Source organism: Diadema setosum, chromosome 14 (genome assembly GCF_964275005.1).
Source record: "Diadema setosum chromosome 14, eeDiaSeto1, whole genome shotgun sequence".
Classification (NCBI taxonomy): Eukaryota; Metazoa; Echinodermata; class Echinoidea; order Diadematoida; family Diadematidae; genus Diadema; species Diadema setosum.
Genome location: NC_092698.1, coordinates 32,478,645 through 32,493,311, shown reverse-complemented (window position 1 = coordinate 32,493,311; position 14,667 = coordinate 32,478,645). Strand labels below are relative to the sequence as shown.

At 38.7% G+C, this 14,667-nt stretch overlaps 1 protein-coding gene across 1 annotated transcript; it reads right to left on the bottom strand.

The window, feature by feature from the left end:
- Positions 1–586: 586 nt before the first annotated feature.
- LOC140238078 (cathepsin L-like peptidase) lies at positions 587–13,472 on the bottom strand. Its single transcript, XM_072318002.1, has 7 exons — positions 13,373–13,472; positions 8,173–8,443; positions 6,875–7,030; positions 5,668–5,892; positions 4,306–4,471; positions 3,575–3,683; positions 587–1,727 (listed from the first exon to the last, which is right to left on the bottom strand). The coding sequence occupies exons 2-7, from the start codon at positions 8,419–8,421 to the stop codon at positions 1,628–1,630; spliced, it is 1,005 nt and encodes a 334-aa protein (XP_072174103.1). The 5' UTR covers positions 8,422–8,443; positions 13,373–13,472; the 3' UTR covers positions 587–1,627.
- Positions 13,473–14,667: the final 1,195 nt, after the last annotated feature.

Genomic DNA, 14,667 nt, shown 5'->3' with positions numbered 1-14,667 from the left:
TAGTAGATACAAAATAGTGACAATATGGAATGAGAAATTGATGGCTTTTTTCAAGAAAGCACATTATTACGTAATCTACACAGGGCTTTCAACAGAGATGTGCATCATGTCATTCCTTCCTTCATTCTCTTGCCACTTCCCACTTTTTTTTGGTTTGATTCTATTTTGTTTAACCTTCTCTCATCAACCCCTTTAAAGAATCTTTATTCTTGCAATACAAGTGTTTTTAAGAAATGCGATTCCGTTTACGATTAAAGTATGTATCATTATATGCAGTTTATGGAAACGTAAGAAAGTAATTATGTCATGTATGATCATCCTAACCTCTAATACCGGGCATACACACACACACACACACACACACACACACGCACACACACACACACACACACACACACACACACACACACACACACACATATATATATATATATACATACATATATATATATATATATATATATATATATATATATACATATAAAGATACATAGAGACATACTCAGTAAAAGAGCAATATTTTGATCGGTGCACGGCGTTTTGGCAAAACAAATTGCATCAATTTGTAATAATTTTATTAGTGCTTTTCAAATATTGTTTAAACACACACACATCACGGCACATTCAACCACAAAGAAAAACAGAGGACGATTACATGTCATACTCTTAAACAATTAAACAAACAAGCACACTTATTATCTGTCCCTGATACGTCTTTCGTTGTTTGCCGTTATTAAAGAGTGATTGACTATTTTCTAATCAAGATCTACCGCTTTACAAAAACGGACGGATGAATTTCTTTCTTTTAATCATTCTATCAAAGGTACACAAACTAAATCACTGCATCCAAATGACGTCGACACTGAGTCTGCATCGACCGGCAACGACGTTTTCCTGCCACCAAACCAGACGAACTGATGAAGCGTCCAAGATCGGACACTAAACCGTCCTCGGAATTTTAAACAGTAAGTTCAGATGCAGTGGTTTAATTGTGTATCTTTATTGAACGGTACCACCATGAATCAAAACTTACATCAATTCGATCTTGATACAAAATTTAAAAAAAAAGCAGACAAACCTGCAGAGGTTTTCAATATTTCAGTCGATTTGTCCATCGGACAGAAATCACTCTTGAATTCGTAACGGAAACTTAGAATTCAGATAGAATGCCGTTGGGTGAGGTATCAATCAATGTCAATAATGATATGAAGGTATCGTTTGTATTCCTTTTTCTTCTTTGATAATACTGAGTCATTCTACATCTATTCTAACACTGCATAGGGACATAACATCCCATACTCTTGTTTTCTTTCGATCAAAATGTGCACATTCGTGTTTATTTTTTTAAATCAAATTTAACCAGCAAGTCGGTGGACTGAAAAATTGCCTATAACATGACTGTTTACCCATAGAACAGTCGAGTTGAAATCATATTTCAGCTTTTCTTGCTGGTAAACTGTTTGATCCCAGCATGTCAATGGCGTGACTGGATGTTTGAATCTACCGTGTAAGGGTTGCAATGCATTGTAATATGCATTATCAAGGGTTGTGTACATTATGAGAATTGTCCTCTATGGATGTTCCTCTAATTTCACGTATAGATTATCCGCGTCACCGTGGCGAGAGCTTAGACCAGGGGATAGCTGGCGTTAGTAGCAATGCCGCAGTTGTTGTCATTCTCCCTTGACATCCAGATGTATCCCTCTTGGCCCCAGTCAGTTCCCCAGCTGCATGAGAGTAGACAGATAGACAGACAAATAGACAGACAAAGACAGAGAGAAAACGAGAGAGAAAAGAGAGAAAGAAAGATATCCAGATATAAAAAAAGAGAAAGAGGCATACGGAGGTGGAAAGGGATAAAAAGACATTTGAGTACAAAAGATAATGTTGAAAGGACGAGATTTGGTTGATACAGACTTCCAAGTGATTGCTTCATCTATTTCTTTGCCAGAATGTCGATACCTCTCCGCTTTGTCCGTAAAACTCACGATTAAAGATCTCATTCTGCTGTGTTGTGTGCTAAAAGTGCCTCCAGAAAATAAATCAACTAATTTTTAGAACTACTTGATAAGACTAACTTTTTAAACATAGATTATTATCCTCAGTTGTTACTGCGCACTCATAAGGGCGAGATTCTCAATCGGAATGATTATACATGATTGTTTTGGTCCCCACCAAGTTCATGTACGGTATAGACGGAGTGATATTTCAATTCAATTCAATTCATGCTTTATCTCATTTTTCGAAAAGAACATAAACATTTCACTTTCTTTGGTTACAGAGAATAAGGTTGCATAGTCAAAGCAAAGTAAAATATAAAGAAAAATATAATCGAGGAACCTTGGGATAAGAAATACGTTGTAATGAAAATTGACTGAAGTGATAAAGACGATATAATACGTAAAACATCGAAAAATGGAGGGACCCACTAAAAAGACAATGCTTGTAGAATGTGGGCCCCTCAAGTACAGAATGTCAACAGAAATTGAACTGATGCAAAAAGGGGAAGAAAGACTGGGAATAAAGTCAGAAAAAAAAGTCTGGAAGCCCACTAAGAAGATAGCGTATCAAACAGACACACATACTCAGGCGAATAAACATAAAACGAGACTGGGACGACAGAACTAATAAAGGGGGACTCATAGACAAGACAGAACGAGACAAGACTAACATAACAGGAAGACAATACAACGGACAGAAAGGCAAAACAGATCCAGTGATCGTCGACAGAATTGATTGAAAAAAAAATGATGGGATGCGTGAAAAGGATACGGAAATATAGAAAAGTATAGAGAAATAGATGCAGAAATAATATAAATGAAATCAAATCTACTCTGTATGTGTCTAAGGACAAGAGGGACGAGAAGATACGTGACAGTATATTATTTGTAATCCAAGTTCTTCGAAAAGGAATTGAAATAAGCCAACAGGCTAATTCAATTCTGTGGGATCATAAAATTGCAATAAAGAAAACTTTAATCTTCTTTAAATGAATATATGGAGGGGGCATTTTTTATATCATTACTCAGGGAATTCCAGTAAGTTGGGCCGGTGTAAATAAGTGTGTTCTTAGCAAACATCGTTCGTAAAAGAGGTAAATGAAATTCATGGGAGCGTCGAGTGGGATACTCATGGAATGATTGATTTCTTTGAAACATAGAAGCGAAAATGGACGGGAGTGAGTTGTTGCTGTACATGTACATAAATTGCCCCAAATTATATAAAAACAGATCTTTAACTTTTTTTTTTAATTCAACACCAACAACACATCCGAACCTATCATCCCTATGGAAATCATTATCTTATTGTTTAATCATTCATTGATAACTAACAAGTACTTGACCGTTGATCATTCTAATAACACGCATTGAAGTGATGATGCACAATGCAGATTCATTACAAACGACTTCAAGTAATAGGATATTTGAATGATATTTGATATAATTATGAAATTTGGTCAGTTTCATTGAAAGAAAATTGCAGACACAACTAATTTGACGCTTAAAAAGTGATACTCGGCCAACTTCGTCAGAATTACGTATAGCAACATCAGTGTCGACGCAATGTAACGCACCTGTTCTTCACGATGTAATACTTTTGTCCGTCAGCTGTCTCGTCGTAGCCAACGGCGGTAACACAGTGATCTAGGGCTTGTGACGAACAGTCAGGCTCGCTGTATACACCTGCAAAGAGGGAATCACGAGAATTTCAATTCTATCACACACTTATCTTCAGGCAACTTGATGTTTGTACCACAGTTAATTACTCAGCTCTAAGTGGATTCACTCCTTCTTTTTTTCCTTTTTGTCTTCTTGCACTTCTTTGTTCTATGGCGCGGTATAATTTTGTAAAAAAATGAGAATCACGTTGTATAGGATATTTGCTATGCATTAATTTGCTGTTGAGCATTTTTGTACATTGATAAGACATCAAAATTCCAAAATTTTAAAATCATACTTTCCGTCTATTCTGTTAGAGTACTCTATCTGTAAATGTCAACTTGAAGTTCTCTGCGTCTGCCAAACGGGAGCGATGTCTTCCTACATGGATATTATGGCTTGCTCATGTCGTACACTGCTTCCTAACTACACAAATGGCAATAAGGGTATCGGCATATATGCGACTGGTTCCGGAATCATTATAAGAACTGGGTTATGTGGTAAAAACTGTGCATGACTACAGTATCTGAGGCATTCACAAGTATCCGTATCAGTATTCGTATTAGCATTTCTTTACTAAAGAGTAGATATTGATAACATGGTACTGGAAGTATGATAATACTCCTTTATTTACAAAGAGACGCACCTGATGTGTACAGTTGGAATGATGAGTGAGCTGCGTCAATACACACAGAGATAGGACCAACGTTGGCAATGGCCTTTTCCAGAGCGTGTTCGTCCATCGCCTTGACTTCAGTGAAGCCGGTGATTGTGGCCCCGACATCGGACGTCGTGAAATGACAGTCTTCGTCCTTTAAATAAATAGGAAGGATGTAAAGAAAAGGAGTGACCGACTAGGCTGGTATCAAGCTTGGTGTTGCTAGAGACATTACGTTGAACGTTTAAAAGTGGCGCAGTGAAATTATTCTTCGCTTCGTTCAACTCTCTTTGAGGTAGATAAGCAAGAACATCCTCTGACTAAATGTTAGAATGATTGATTCATATTGACCTCAGATGAACTTGACCATAATAAAAGTGAGAAAGATGTACCTATCCTGGCAGTGGTACTGTTTTTTGTTTTTTTTTTTGTTTTTTTTTTACCAATTATAATGATAATAGATCTTCACTGGAGTCTTAAACTAGCGCTGGTAGTTCGATTTGCATTACTTACAGCGCTTGCAATAATGTTCCGGTCTTTAAAAGGATAGAAATGTGTGTGTGTGTGTGTGTGTGTGTGTGTGTGTGTGTGTGTGTGTGTGTGTTTGTGTGTGTGTGTTTTGTTTTGTTTGTTTGTTTGTTTGTTTCCACAGGGACCGTCATTGTGTTAGCCTGAAATTACCATATGGATGCAAGAGTGACATAATCCTTATCAAAGGAATAATTGGACCAAGAAGATATTGAACCGGGAACCTCCCATTCAAGAGTTCAGAGTAGGGAGCCTTATCACCTCTACCGTGGTTCTCTCTATCGAACTGCAATGTGATGGATGTGATAACCGTATTCTTTGAGTTAGAGCTTGATTTTACGTCATTTTACCACGGTTCACTCACTCGAGGTTTTTTTTTTTCATGATGTTTTGTGATAAAATTATAGCTATCATATTGCTATATTGTTGACATCTTTTTCCCTAAGGATGGATGATAAGTGGAACACCTCTGGCGGACGACCTTAAAGCTTTGGCGCTAAAGTAGATATTACAAGATCGACAAACAAATATAATGTCAGAGTTTCACTCGTGAAATATAATACGGCATGATCGAGTAAAAGGCGTCAGATTATATACTTCAGAGGTGTGCTATATGTACACTGTACTAAGTGCATGCGAGAATTACGCCTGGGGAGGGTTTTTTTTCGGTTCCCTGCCGGACAATGCCTATATTTTTACCACTCGTATCCCCTCCCCTCCATTTCTTTCCTTGTAAGACGTTGTTATCTATCGCAATTGGGGAAAGCTAAGTGTGTGGAAACATCGCAAATCCTCTGGCATGTGAAGACGCCATGAACTCACCACACCCACGTATGGGTAGCCGCTCTCCGTGTCAATGCCATTGTTGCTTTTGATGTACTCGTACGCCCAGACAGGCCAGCCGCCCTCGCAGCCATCGTTGCCCTCGGGTCCAGAACAGTCCACGAGGTTCTGCTCGCTGAGACTGACCAGCTTACCGGTCTGCTTGAAATGCTGCCCCTCTAGTGATCCAACAGCGCTGAAGGCCCAGCAGGATCCACATTGTTCCTGCATAGAATAACGACGACGTTACTGAATTTAGCCATCTACGGCGGCAATCTTGTACAAACACAATCAAAGTTCTTTGCAGTTTATTGGCAAAGAGAGCCACCAATAATTACGTGCGCTGGTTCCAAGTATGGGAAGGCATTAAATTTTGTTAGAACAGCTAATTTGAACAGAGATCATTGCGAAGTCTTCAGGGTAAAAATTTCCCCCAAATCTTAGTGAACTGGTCTTTAGTCCCATACCTTCCCCGTGGAGAACCTCTGCATATAACTGTGACATTTTGATTTGAGACATTAGCTATTGATCGCTTTCCGTATTTCTGTTTCAGTTGCGTCACTATAAGGTCTTTGGCATAACACAATAACATGAACCATTTCCAATCATGTCTCTTTGATCATGGAATGATCATAAAGAATACATTTCCTGTGAACATACAGATATAGGACGGATTAGAAACGAAACATACAAATGTTTAGTCACTAAGCAACCTATATCACTTTTCAGTGCTGTTTAAATTGATGTTGAGATCGCCTGATTAAAGCTACTCCTGAGGTTATTCATCAAACACGCCTTTCCTTGACAGTGACTTCTTCACCTCTGTAACTCGTCGACCCTACAGACCGTACTAATCACTAACAAGCGCACGTCCTTTATGTTTCCATGGCACTGTTTCATTTCCAGAAATTTATGTGTCTCTTCATATACCTGACTGACAAAATTCTATGACAAATAGGTAACTGCTACTCATGATTGTAGCACGCCACTCTTCTGCAACTCTAGCGCAATATATATATATATATATATATATATATATATATATATATATATATATATATATATTGTTGTTGTGAAAGCAGATATGAACTACAAGTGTGCCAACCATGCCAACCCTAATTGAAAAACAAAATTGTTGAAATGGATCAAGGAACAAGAGTGCTCTGTTGCTTTTCTCGAACTGTGAACCAAGATTTTTTTTTCTTGCCTGGTTTTTGACGGGTGTGACGTAGCCCTTTGTTCTCCAGTCGACTTTCTTGGGCAATGCTGAGAAGTTGGGTGGCAAGAACGTAGAGGCACGCATGTTGGATTTGGGTGTTCCCTGCTTCAGACCAGTCCAAGAGGCTACAAATTCCGCGTTTGTCTTTATCATAAGAAAAGAGGGAGAAGAAGAGATTTAGCATCATCACCATACAGACTTCCATGAAACGAAATATAACATCCTTCCTTTACACAACAATCCATTTGCTTAATCATTCAATATCCAACATAAGTACAAAGTACTGTTACTTGACCCTCAGCGGAAAGTATTTTTCTGTAGTACAGAATGTTAAATATCTTTTTACTGCCTGTCAATGAAAAAAAAAACAAAAACAAAACAAAACAAGACAACATGATCAAATATTACATTATCGCTGTCCGGAGAGCGTAATGACAGGTTCGTTTCTTTTTTCCGACATTAATCACTTGTTTCGTTTTCTGACATTAATCATTGTTGAAACTGTAGATGAGTTGTGATCTTTAAAATTATAAAGCACGGGATGACAGTTGATATCATGCTGTTATAGACATTTTGCCTTATGCATTAATCATCTCTTTCTTTCATTAACGCGCCTTGTCCGCCTTGGAATATTGAACATAACAAGTCGGGTTTCAGAGCTTGTATGGGTATTGAGACTGTTCCAAGTTCATCGTGTCACTCCGTCAACCATGGTTAGTCTGGCAGTAGCGCCGCTGCCCGGGAAAGCAGTATATATAGATGATAGGTTTGAGGTCCCGCTTGTTTCGTTGTTTTTTTTTTTCGGACATGCCTGTTAAATTTGCATAGATCAGCAGTAGCAATATTACACAGGGAATGACATTTGCTAACAATCTGTCACAGTAAGGCTTACAATATCAATACATTCTATGGGCTGTCCTGTTCAAAATATTAAAGTGGATCTCTAGCAGTTGAAATACCTTATGTACGACCAGATTTATACAGCGTCAATACCTGTAGAAACATATATTACAATCTGGAAATATCTACAAAATTGAATAACAAATACCTTAAGAAGCCACTGCTGTATTTAGACTTTTTGTTTGTTTTGCTTTTGATAGAACCATCTACAGACCAAATCACAAGTTTATCACTGCATTCACATTTTAGCCGCGGTCACACTGGCAAAAGATCGAGATCTTTAATATCGAACTCTCTAACTTTGCGATTTTTTGCCAGTGCATATGATCGCGGCAATTCTGAATGGAAGATGTGACGAGAGTGCCGTAGAGTGGCATTCTTCTTACCAGATCGCCAAACTTGTTCATGCCGAGTCGGAAGGTTGTCAGGCCCATGTCATGCTCAAGATTGTGCTTCTTGATGATGCTGAGGTTCTCCTCCCACACCATCCTCCTCTCCGCCTCCTCGGTGACACTCCCGTACGCCTTGCCATGAAGATTCTTCCACGCCTCCCAATCTTCGTCCAGGATCCTAGAGGGTACGAAGGCCCCCAGGGCGCTGGAGACGCAGACCAGTGCGATCAGAAGCAATCTCATGATTGGTTGGTGAAAGCGATACCTGTTGTTTGAAAGTAGTTCCGGAGGACATAAGGAAGCAGTCTTTCACGGGGTGTTATCACCCCAGAACCAAATTATGATATGCCCCTTCGTTTTTATTATATTATACTATATATTCCCATGGTTTCATTTGAGCATTTATTTATCTCTCTGCCCATACAGGCTCTCCAGCAAATTCCATCATCTGGAAGAAACAAATAAACCAGGACTATACTGTACAAACATGACAAAGGTGAAATGAAAACTGATTGTGCCACAGTTTTTGTAGATTCGTACCCCGTCAATAATGCGCTCATTAGGCCTATCTATATCACTTTGTCATCCTTGCACGTGTCTCCTTGCTTGCGTGGACAGATCATTTATTTAGGTGGTGTATACATCTCTAAGCTGTCTCTAGGGCTTTTTACACTGGTAAATTTTTGCTTAGCCCCGGACCAACGGTGGGGCTAAGGGGGGGGGGGCCCTTAGCCCCACCGTTGGTACGGGACTATCCTTAGCCCACTTTCTGTTTACACTCGTTTTTGCCAAAGTGGGCTAGCCCCACCGATAGTACGGTACTATCTGGCCCTGCAAAATAGCAGGGGTTAGCACCGCGATTGCGGTGCCAAGCAAGGAGTGAGTGTAAACAGAACGAAAAAATAATCCTGGGCTAAGCGATGGAGACGAAGTCCGACCCTCACTGACCAATCAGAAACGAGGTAATCAAGACAGTGCTGTCGGTGCGTGCGTGTACGTGTACAGTACACAGCGTAATTATGAATATTCATGTGGTTTGGAAAGTCCGGGGCTAAGAAATACGAGTGTAAAAAGGTCAGTTTTCTCCTTAGCCCCGGACAAGAGATAGTACGGGACTAATTGGCGAGTGTAAAAAGCTGAAAAAATTGGTACGGGACTAACGATAGTCCTGGGCCAGAGAAAGTCCGGGGTTAAGAAACACAAGTGTAAAAGCCCTCTATAAGTGTAGGCCAAACCAACAATGGTTTATCGCGATCAGCTATGTGGTATTCCGGAGGAAGTAGCACGGAAATGAATCACGCCGGGTAACAGATAGGCCTCTAGCACGAAAAGGTTTTTTTTTTTTTTCTCTCTCTCTCTCTTTATTTTTGTTCAATTTGCGTTTTTCAAACAAAATAAATGTATGCATGCTTTGAGACCCGATTTCGAAGAAGATATCAAAGTGTACTAGATAATAATGTATATATGCCATTGTGTCGCAACTGACACATTTTAAATTAGAAATGTGCAGGAGTACATTGCACGAAATTGATGGAGTATGAGCTCTAACAGGAAACGATATGATATGCACACCTTAACATAAAATTAGAACACCTAAACGACTACCTCTAGCTGTTGAATTACAGATTAAAGGTACTGTTTACCTTTGGGAACGGTGATTTAAAAAATGTTCAAGACATCAGATTTAATGCATACGTGTAGATCAGTTGTATCATAAAACATCATACCATGTAAACATTTTGCGATAAAGCCTGAAATATAAGGAGATATCACTATTTTTCTCAATAAACCATAACTGTAGACGGTTTGGTCCGGAAGCATTTTTATTATACTTATTGTTCACATTTTGTATATTTAACAATACTTAACATTGATTATACTGATTAAGCTTTTTACACTGGTTATTTCTCTCCCTAACTCACATTTTAGTAACTATTTTGAAGCACTAAAGCTGGATTTCTGTTTCATCTGCAAATGGTAAATTATGCCTTTAAGGGGAGGGAGAGAAAAGAAAGTAAGTGATATACTGCATTCAACGTATGAGCGTTGGGCGTTTCCCTTTCATTTTCGAGGAAACCAGGATCCCTTTTTATACTTGGCGAGGATTTGCATGGCACGGTTATAGGAATTTAACATCATGCGCCGACAAGTGGTGAACGAGACAATGATATTGAACAGTAGATATTCTGTAGCAACATGTTGGCAACGATCCGACATTTACCAGTTATCACTAAAGTCTGAAACAACGAATGCCGCAATGTCGTATGGATTGTTGAGTGTTAGTTTTAGAGGTAAAGGACCTCTCTCTACTCAAGCTGGCTTTGTCAAAACGAGAAATTGAAACAAACAGAAAATGATGTATTCAGTTACATCACACGTAAGATAAGATCGTTACAGATCGTTGAAATTTGTCATGTTGAGTCAGTTGACACTACACAGTATATTACTGGTCGAAACATGTCAGTATAGCAGTTATAAGCAACTACAATACCTCCTGTTTGTATGATATTTTCGCTTATAGTAATTGCAATCGTAGAAGCAATGATGATTATGTTAGATAGATTTTCACTCCCTTTGGTTTTACTGTGAAAACATGAAATTAGGTGTCAAACCGAAGACCCGCTGGTCTCAAGTTTAACATTAAGCACTTTGATTCATGAATTGCTGCAGGCCTGTTTGTCAACCTCCTATCAATAATTTGGGAAAATTTGGCCCCGTCCCAGGCGCACCTTCCCCCAACATTGCCCAATCACCATTTGACCAAAATACACCCCTCCCTCACTGATGATTCCTACCAAGCTTTATATTCTTGTTATTATGAACAAGATGAAAATGTCAAGAAGGTGTGAACATTGGCTAATTTGGGATATCTGAGGCATGCCCGCAACGACGGACGCACGACTGACGCCAACTGGACGGCGAGCGATCGCAATATAGTTATGTACGTGGTTCACACTGAGCCATTCTGTTCAAGTCAGTTAAAAAGAAAACTAAAAAAAAAAAACAAGCAAATAAACAAACACACAAACAATCACCACCACCACCACCACCAACATTGAAGACGCCAGCTCTTCGTGTAATTTGCAAGTGGGTCGTGACGTATCGTTTCACTGACTTGCAAAGCCATGCAAAATTGTAAGAAGCCGATGTTTTCATATTCTCTGTCGCATTTTAATGAAACTTCTGCCGATCCTGTTTTATTCACTCTATTGTTATCAATGATAGCTCAACCGACCATATAGTGTATATCAGAGGCTAAATACGCTGATAATCATGTCCGAGCTACTCGTATCGTGATTTGATGGTTACGGTTATGGCATGCAGCATCCACCCATCAAATCCAACTCGACAAAGAGTTGGGGTATGTACACGTCAGAATTACAAACTGTATTGTATCATTACAATTCTGTATAACGTGATTGCGCTGCACATGGCCTTGTTGTAACTGCAACAATTCCTTTATTCCACTGCTGCACGCTTCGACAGCCATGATCACAGAGTAAAGAAGAGACAATGTCGGTCAAAGTATACTTTCTCTCACTTCTACGTGTAGCAGGAAGCTTTCTGTCTCATATTACCCGGAGTTTATTTGGCTAGATAATCTTTACCGTACTTCCTCAATCAAAATGCGTTTATCTTTCTCAATTGTCATATTTGTATTAGTCTTTGGAGCAGCTCTCTAATTCCAGCCGTCCAGCTTGAACTGATTCCGCTTTGTGTGTTCAAGATTTTCCGTTTTATACAAAGCATGAGTTCATACAAAAATACATCGATTAAAAAAAAAATCAAAATTTCACACCGTTATGGCATCAAGTTGATTGGGCGTTGTGAAACAATATTCAAATTTGCTCCAGGAGGATAACATGATGGATACTATTTAGTTTGCGTTTTTCAAAATTTTGGGAAAGTAGTTCGCGTCCTGGTCAGAGACTATACAAACGTAGTAATAAGCAGAGTTAGTTACAACAAGTTATTGTTTCTGAAAATCAATCTTCGTGCGTTTTGTGGTCTCATTTCTATCTCTCTCTCTCTCTCTTTAAATGAACGCTAATGCCTTTAGCGACCAATAGGATGAAAAGTCTAAAACTTCTCTTTCTTTTTCATCAGAATCATATAATTTCAAGGCAATCGATTATTCATTTCTTCCTGGGAGATTCCAACAAAACCCCCGGGTTGGTGTAATTGTACGTCCATTGACGGAAAAGCTAATTTGAGTAAAATTCTAATGTTATTGTGATTATGGGCGTGATATGTATATAAGTTACATAAGTTACTCTACCTTTCCTTTGATTTTTGTAATCCTGGTTTGGCTGGACAATGTCGGGTCCACTTTGAACATTTCCCTTTGAACATTTAGGGTCACTGATGATGATCCTTCATAACCCGATGAAGACCATAAAGAAGGGCTCACTGCCACTGTCACTTGTTTTGATCTACACTAAAAAAGGGAAGCTATTGACTTTAACAGGGCAATCCAGACGTATCTCACTTAAAGGGACTGTATAGTACTGGTTGAGGTAGGGATTCATGTTTTGAACATTCCTAAGTGAGATAATGAAAAACCTCTTATGAAATATGAAAGAGCATGTAATCTTAAGAAGGATTCAATGTTTATTTGATGAAAATTGGTTTTCATATGGCTGAGATATCCAAAAAAAGTGCTAATAATAAAAGGCGACATGCCCCAACATTATTGGTATCTCTTTGTTTCACCTTGTTTTTGGATATCTCAGCCATTTCAAAACCGATTTTCATCGAATAAACGTTTGATGCCCATTAGAACTGCATGCTCTTTACATCTCATAGAGTGGTTTCTGAATATGTCACAAAACGTTAAAAGCTAAATCTTCACCTCGACCAGAACTGTACACACCCTTTAACATGTACAATTTTGTCACTTGTGTGGTTTTTTTTTATGTTGATTCTATGCGGAAATACAATACCATACAATACAATACAATTGTCCTGATTAGATTTAAAAGAAGTATGAAGAGAAAGAACGGGAAGGCAGTGGATGTTTTAGGGTGTCGTCACACCGACTACATTGTAATTCAGTTCCTCTCACAGTCGGTATATAAAAACAACATCAACAATACAAACAACTGACCATCACCGCGCCACACCAGTTAAAAGTAAAGGTCAATGCATTCCACGCCCATCACACTAGAACCTAGAGTTGAGGAAACGAGCTTACCTTTCTCTTGGCAGAACGCGAATGGTTGAAAGAGAGTGCGCAACCCACAGTGACACTTCCACTGCTCAACTGGAATATTTATACATGTGTTACACGCATATTACGAGGAAATGAAACCGGAGTCCATCCTCGTCATTCTCGTCACATGGCTCCGCTTGAAAGAGTCACGAGGGGTCTATAATAGAATCACCTGACAATGGAAGGTTCAATGGAAGGTTCAACGATCAGAGCAGAATTAGACTGAATAATATAATTACTGTTCATATTTGCGCAGTTTTATTGATACAGCATTGTATACTCGAGAACAGGCAAACCTGACGTCAAGCAGAGCGGGCTGATGTTCATGAAACAGAGGAAAGCCCACCTAATTCACTCTGGTATGGCACGTCAAGTGACCAACTATCATATTCCAATGCCTAGTGCGTTGAAGGCCTGTATGTACTCGTTTGATTGGTAAAACCATGGAGTTACTAACAGAGATAGTAGCTCCATGGTAAAACCAAGAAGGTACTAGGCGAAGCTTCGCCTAGTATCTCCTTGGTAAAACAGACATCCTGAAATCGAGTGGATATAAGTTTTTTTTTTTTTTCAGACAACACAAACATAACTTTGACATTTGTTTTTTTCTTCTATGTTGGGATTGATGATGATTTATTATCAGTCTATACCTGCCCCCATGCCATATATTAGCAGTACATTTTAACGTTTAATTTTAATTTAATTCTGTAACGCGAGAAAGCCTCGTCGCGAGGCTTCTTGACTTTGTTTGTTCAAGTCTCGCGCAACTTTTGAGACCAAATTTGAAACGTCCGCGCATACTTTTGTGAAGCCACGCCCATTTTTGAAATGGAATGTCGCTCCAAAATGGGCACAATTTTGTGATTTTGTGTACATTTCCTGTGGTAAACAGTGCTCTGTCATGAAAGTCATAAAAACCTGATTATTTTTGCAATTAATCACTTTCATTGATTAATTTTATGCTGGTTATGGTAGAAAAGTGGTCAGTGACAATTTCTGATAAAAACAAAGAAAAAACAAAAGTTGAAAAACAAAGAAATACATAACAAATTCTGAAAACAATAAAATACATAAGAATTGAAATGACTTTTGGAAGTTTTTGTGATGTACAATTTATTGTTGAATAATATGCTAAAACAGATTTACAGATCAAAAATTAGTCTCTCATTGTTTTTAATTAGGCTAAAATATGATCTTGAGCTTAATGTGTGTTGTAGATTATGACGTGGGTCTCACGCATGCAAAATTTCATCGCAATCGCACCACCGATGGCCGAG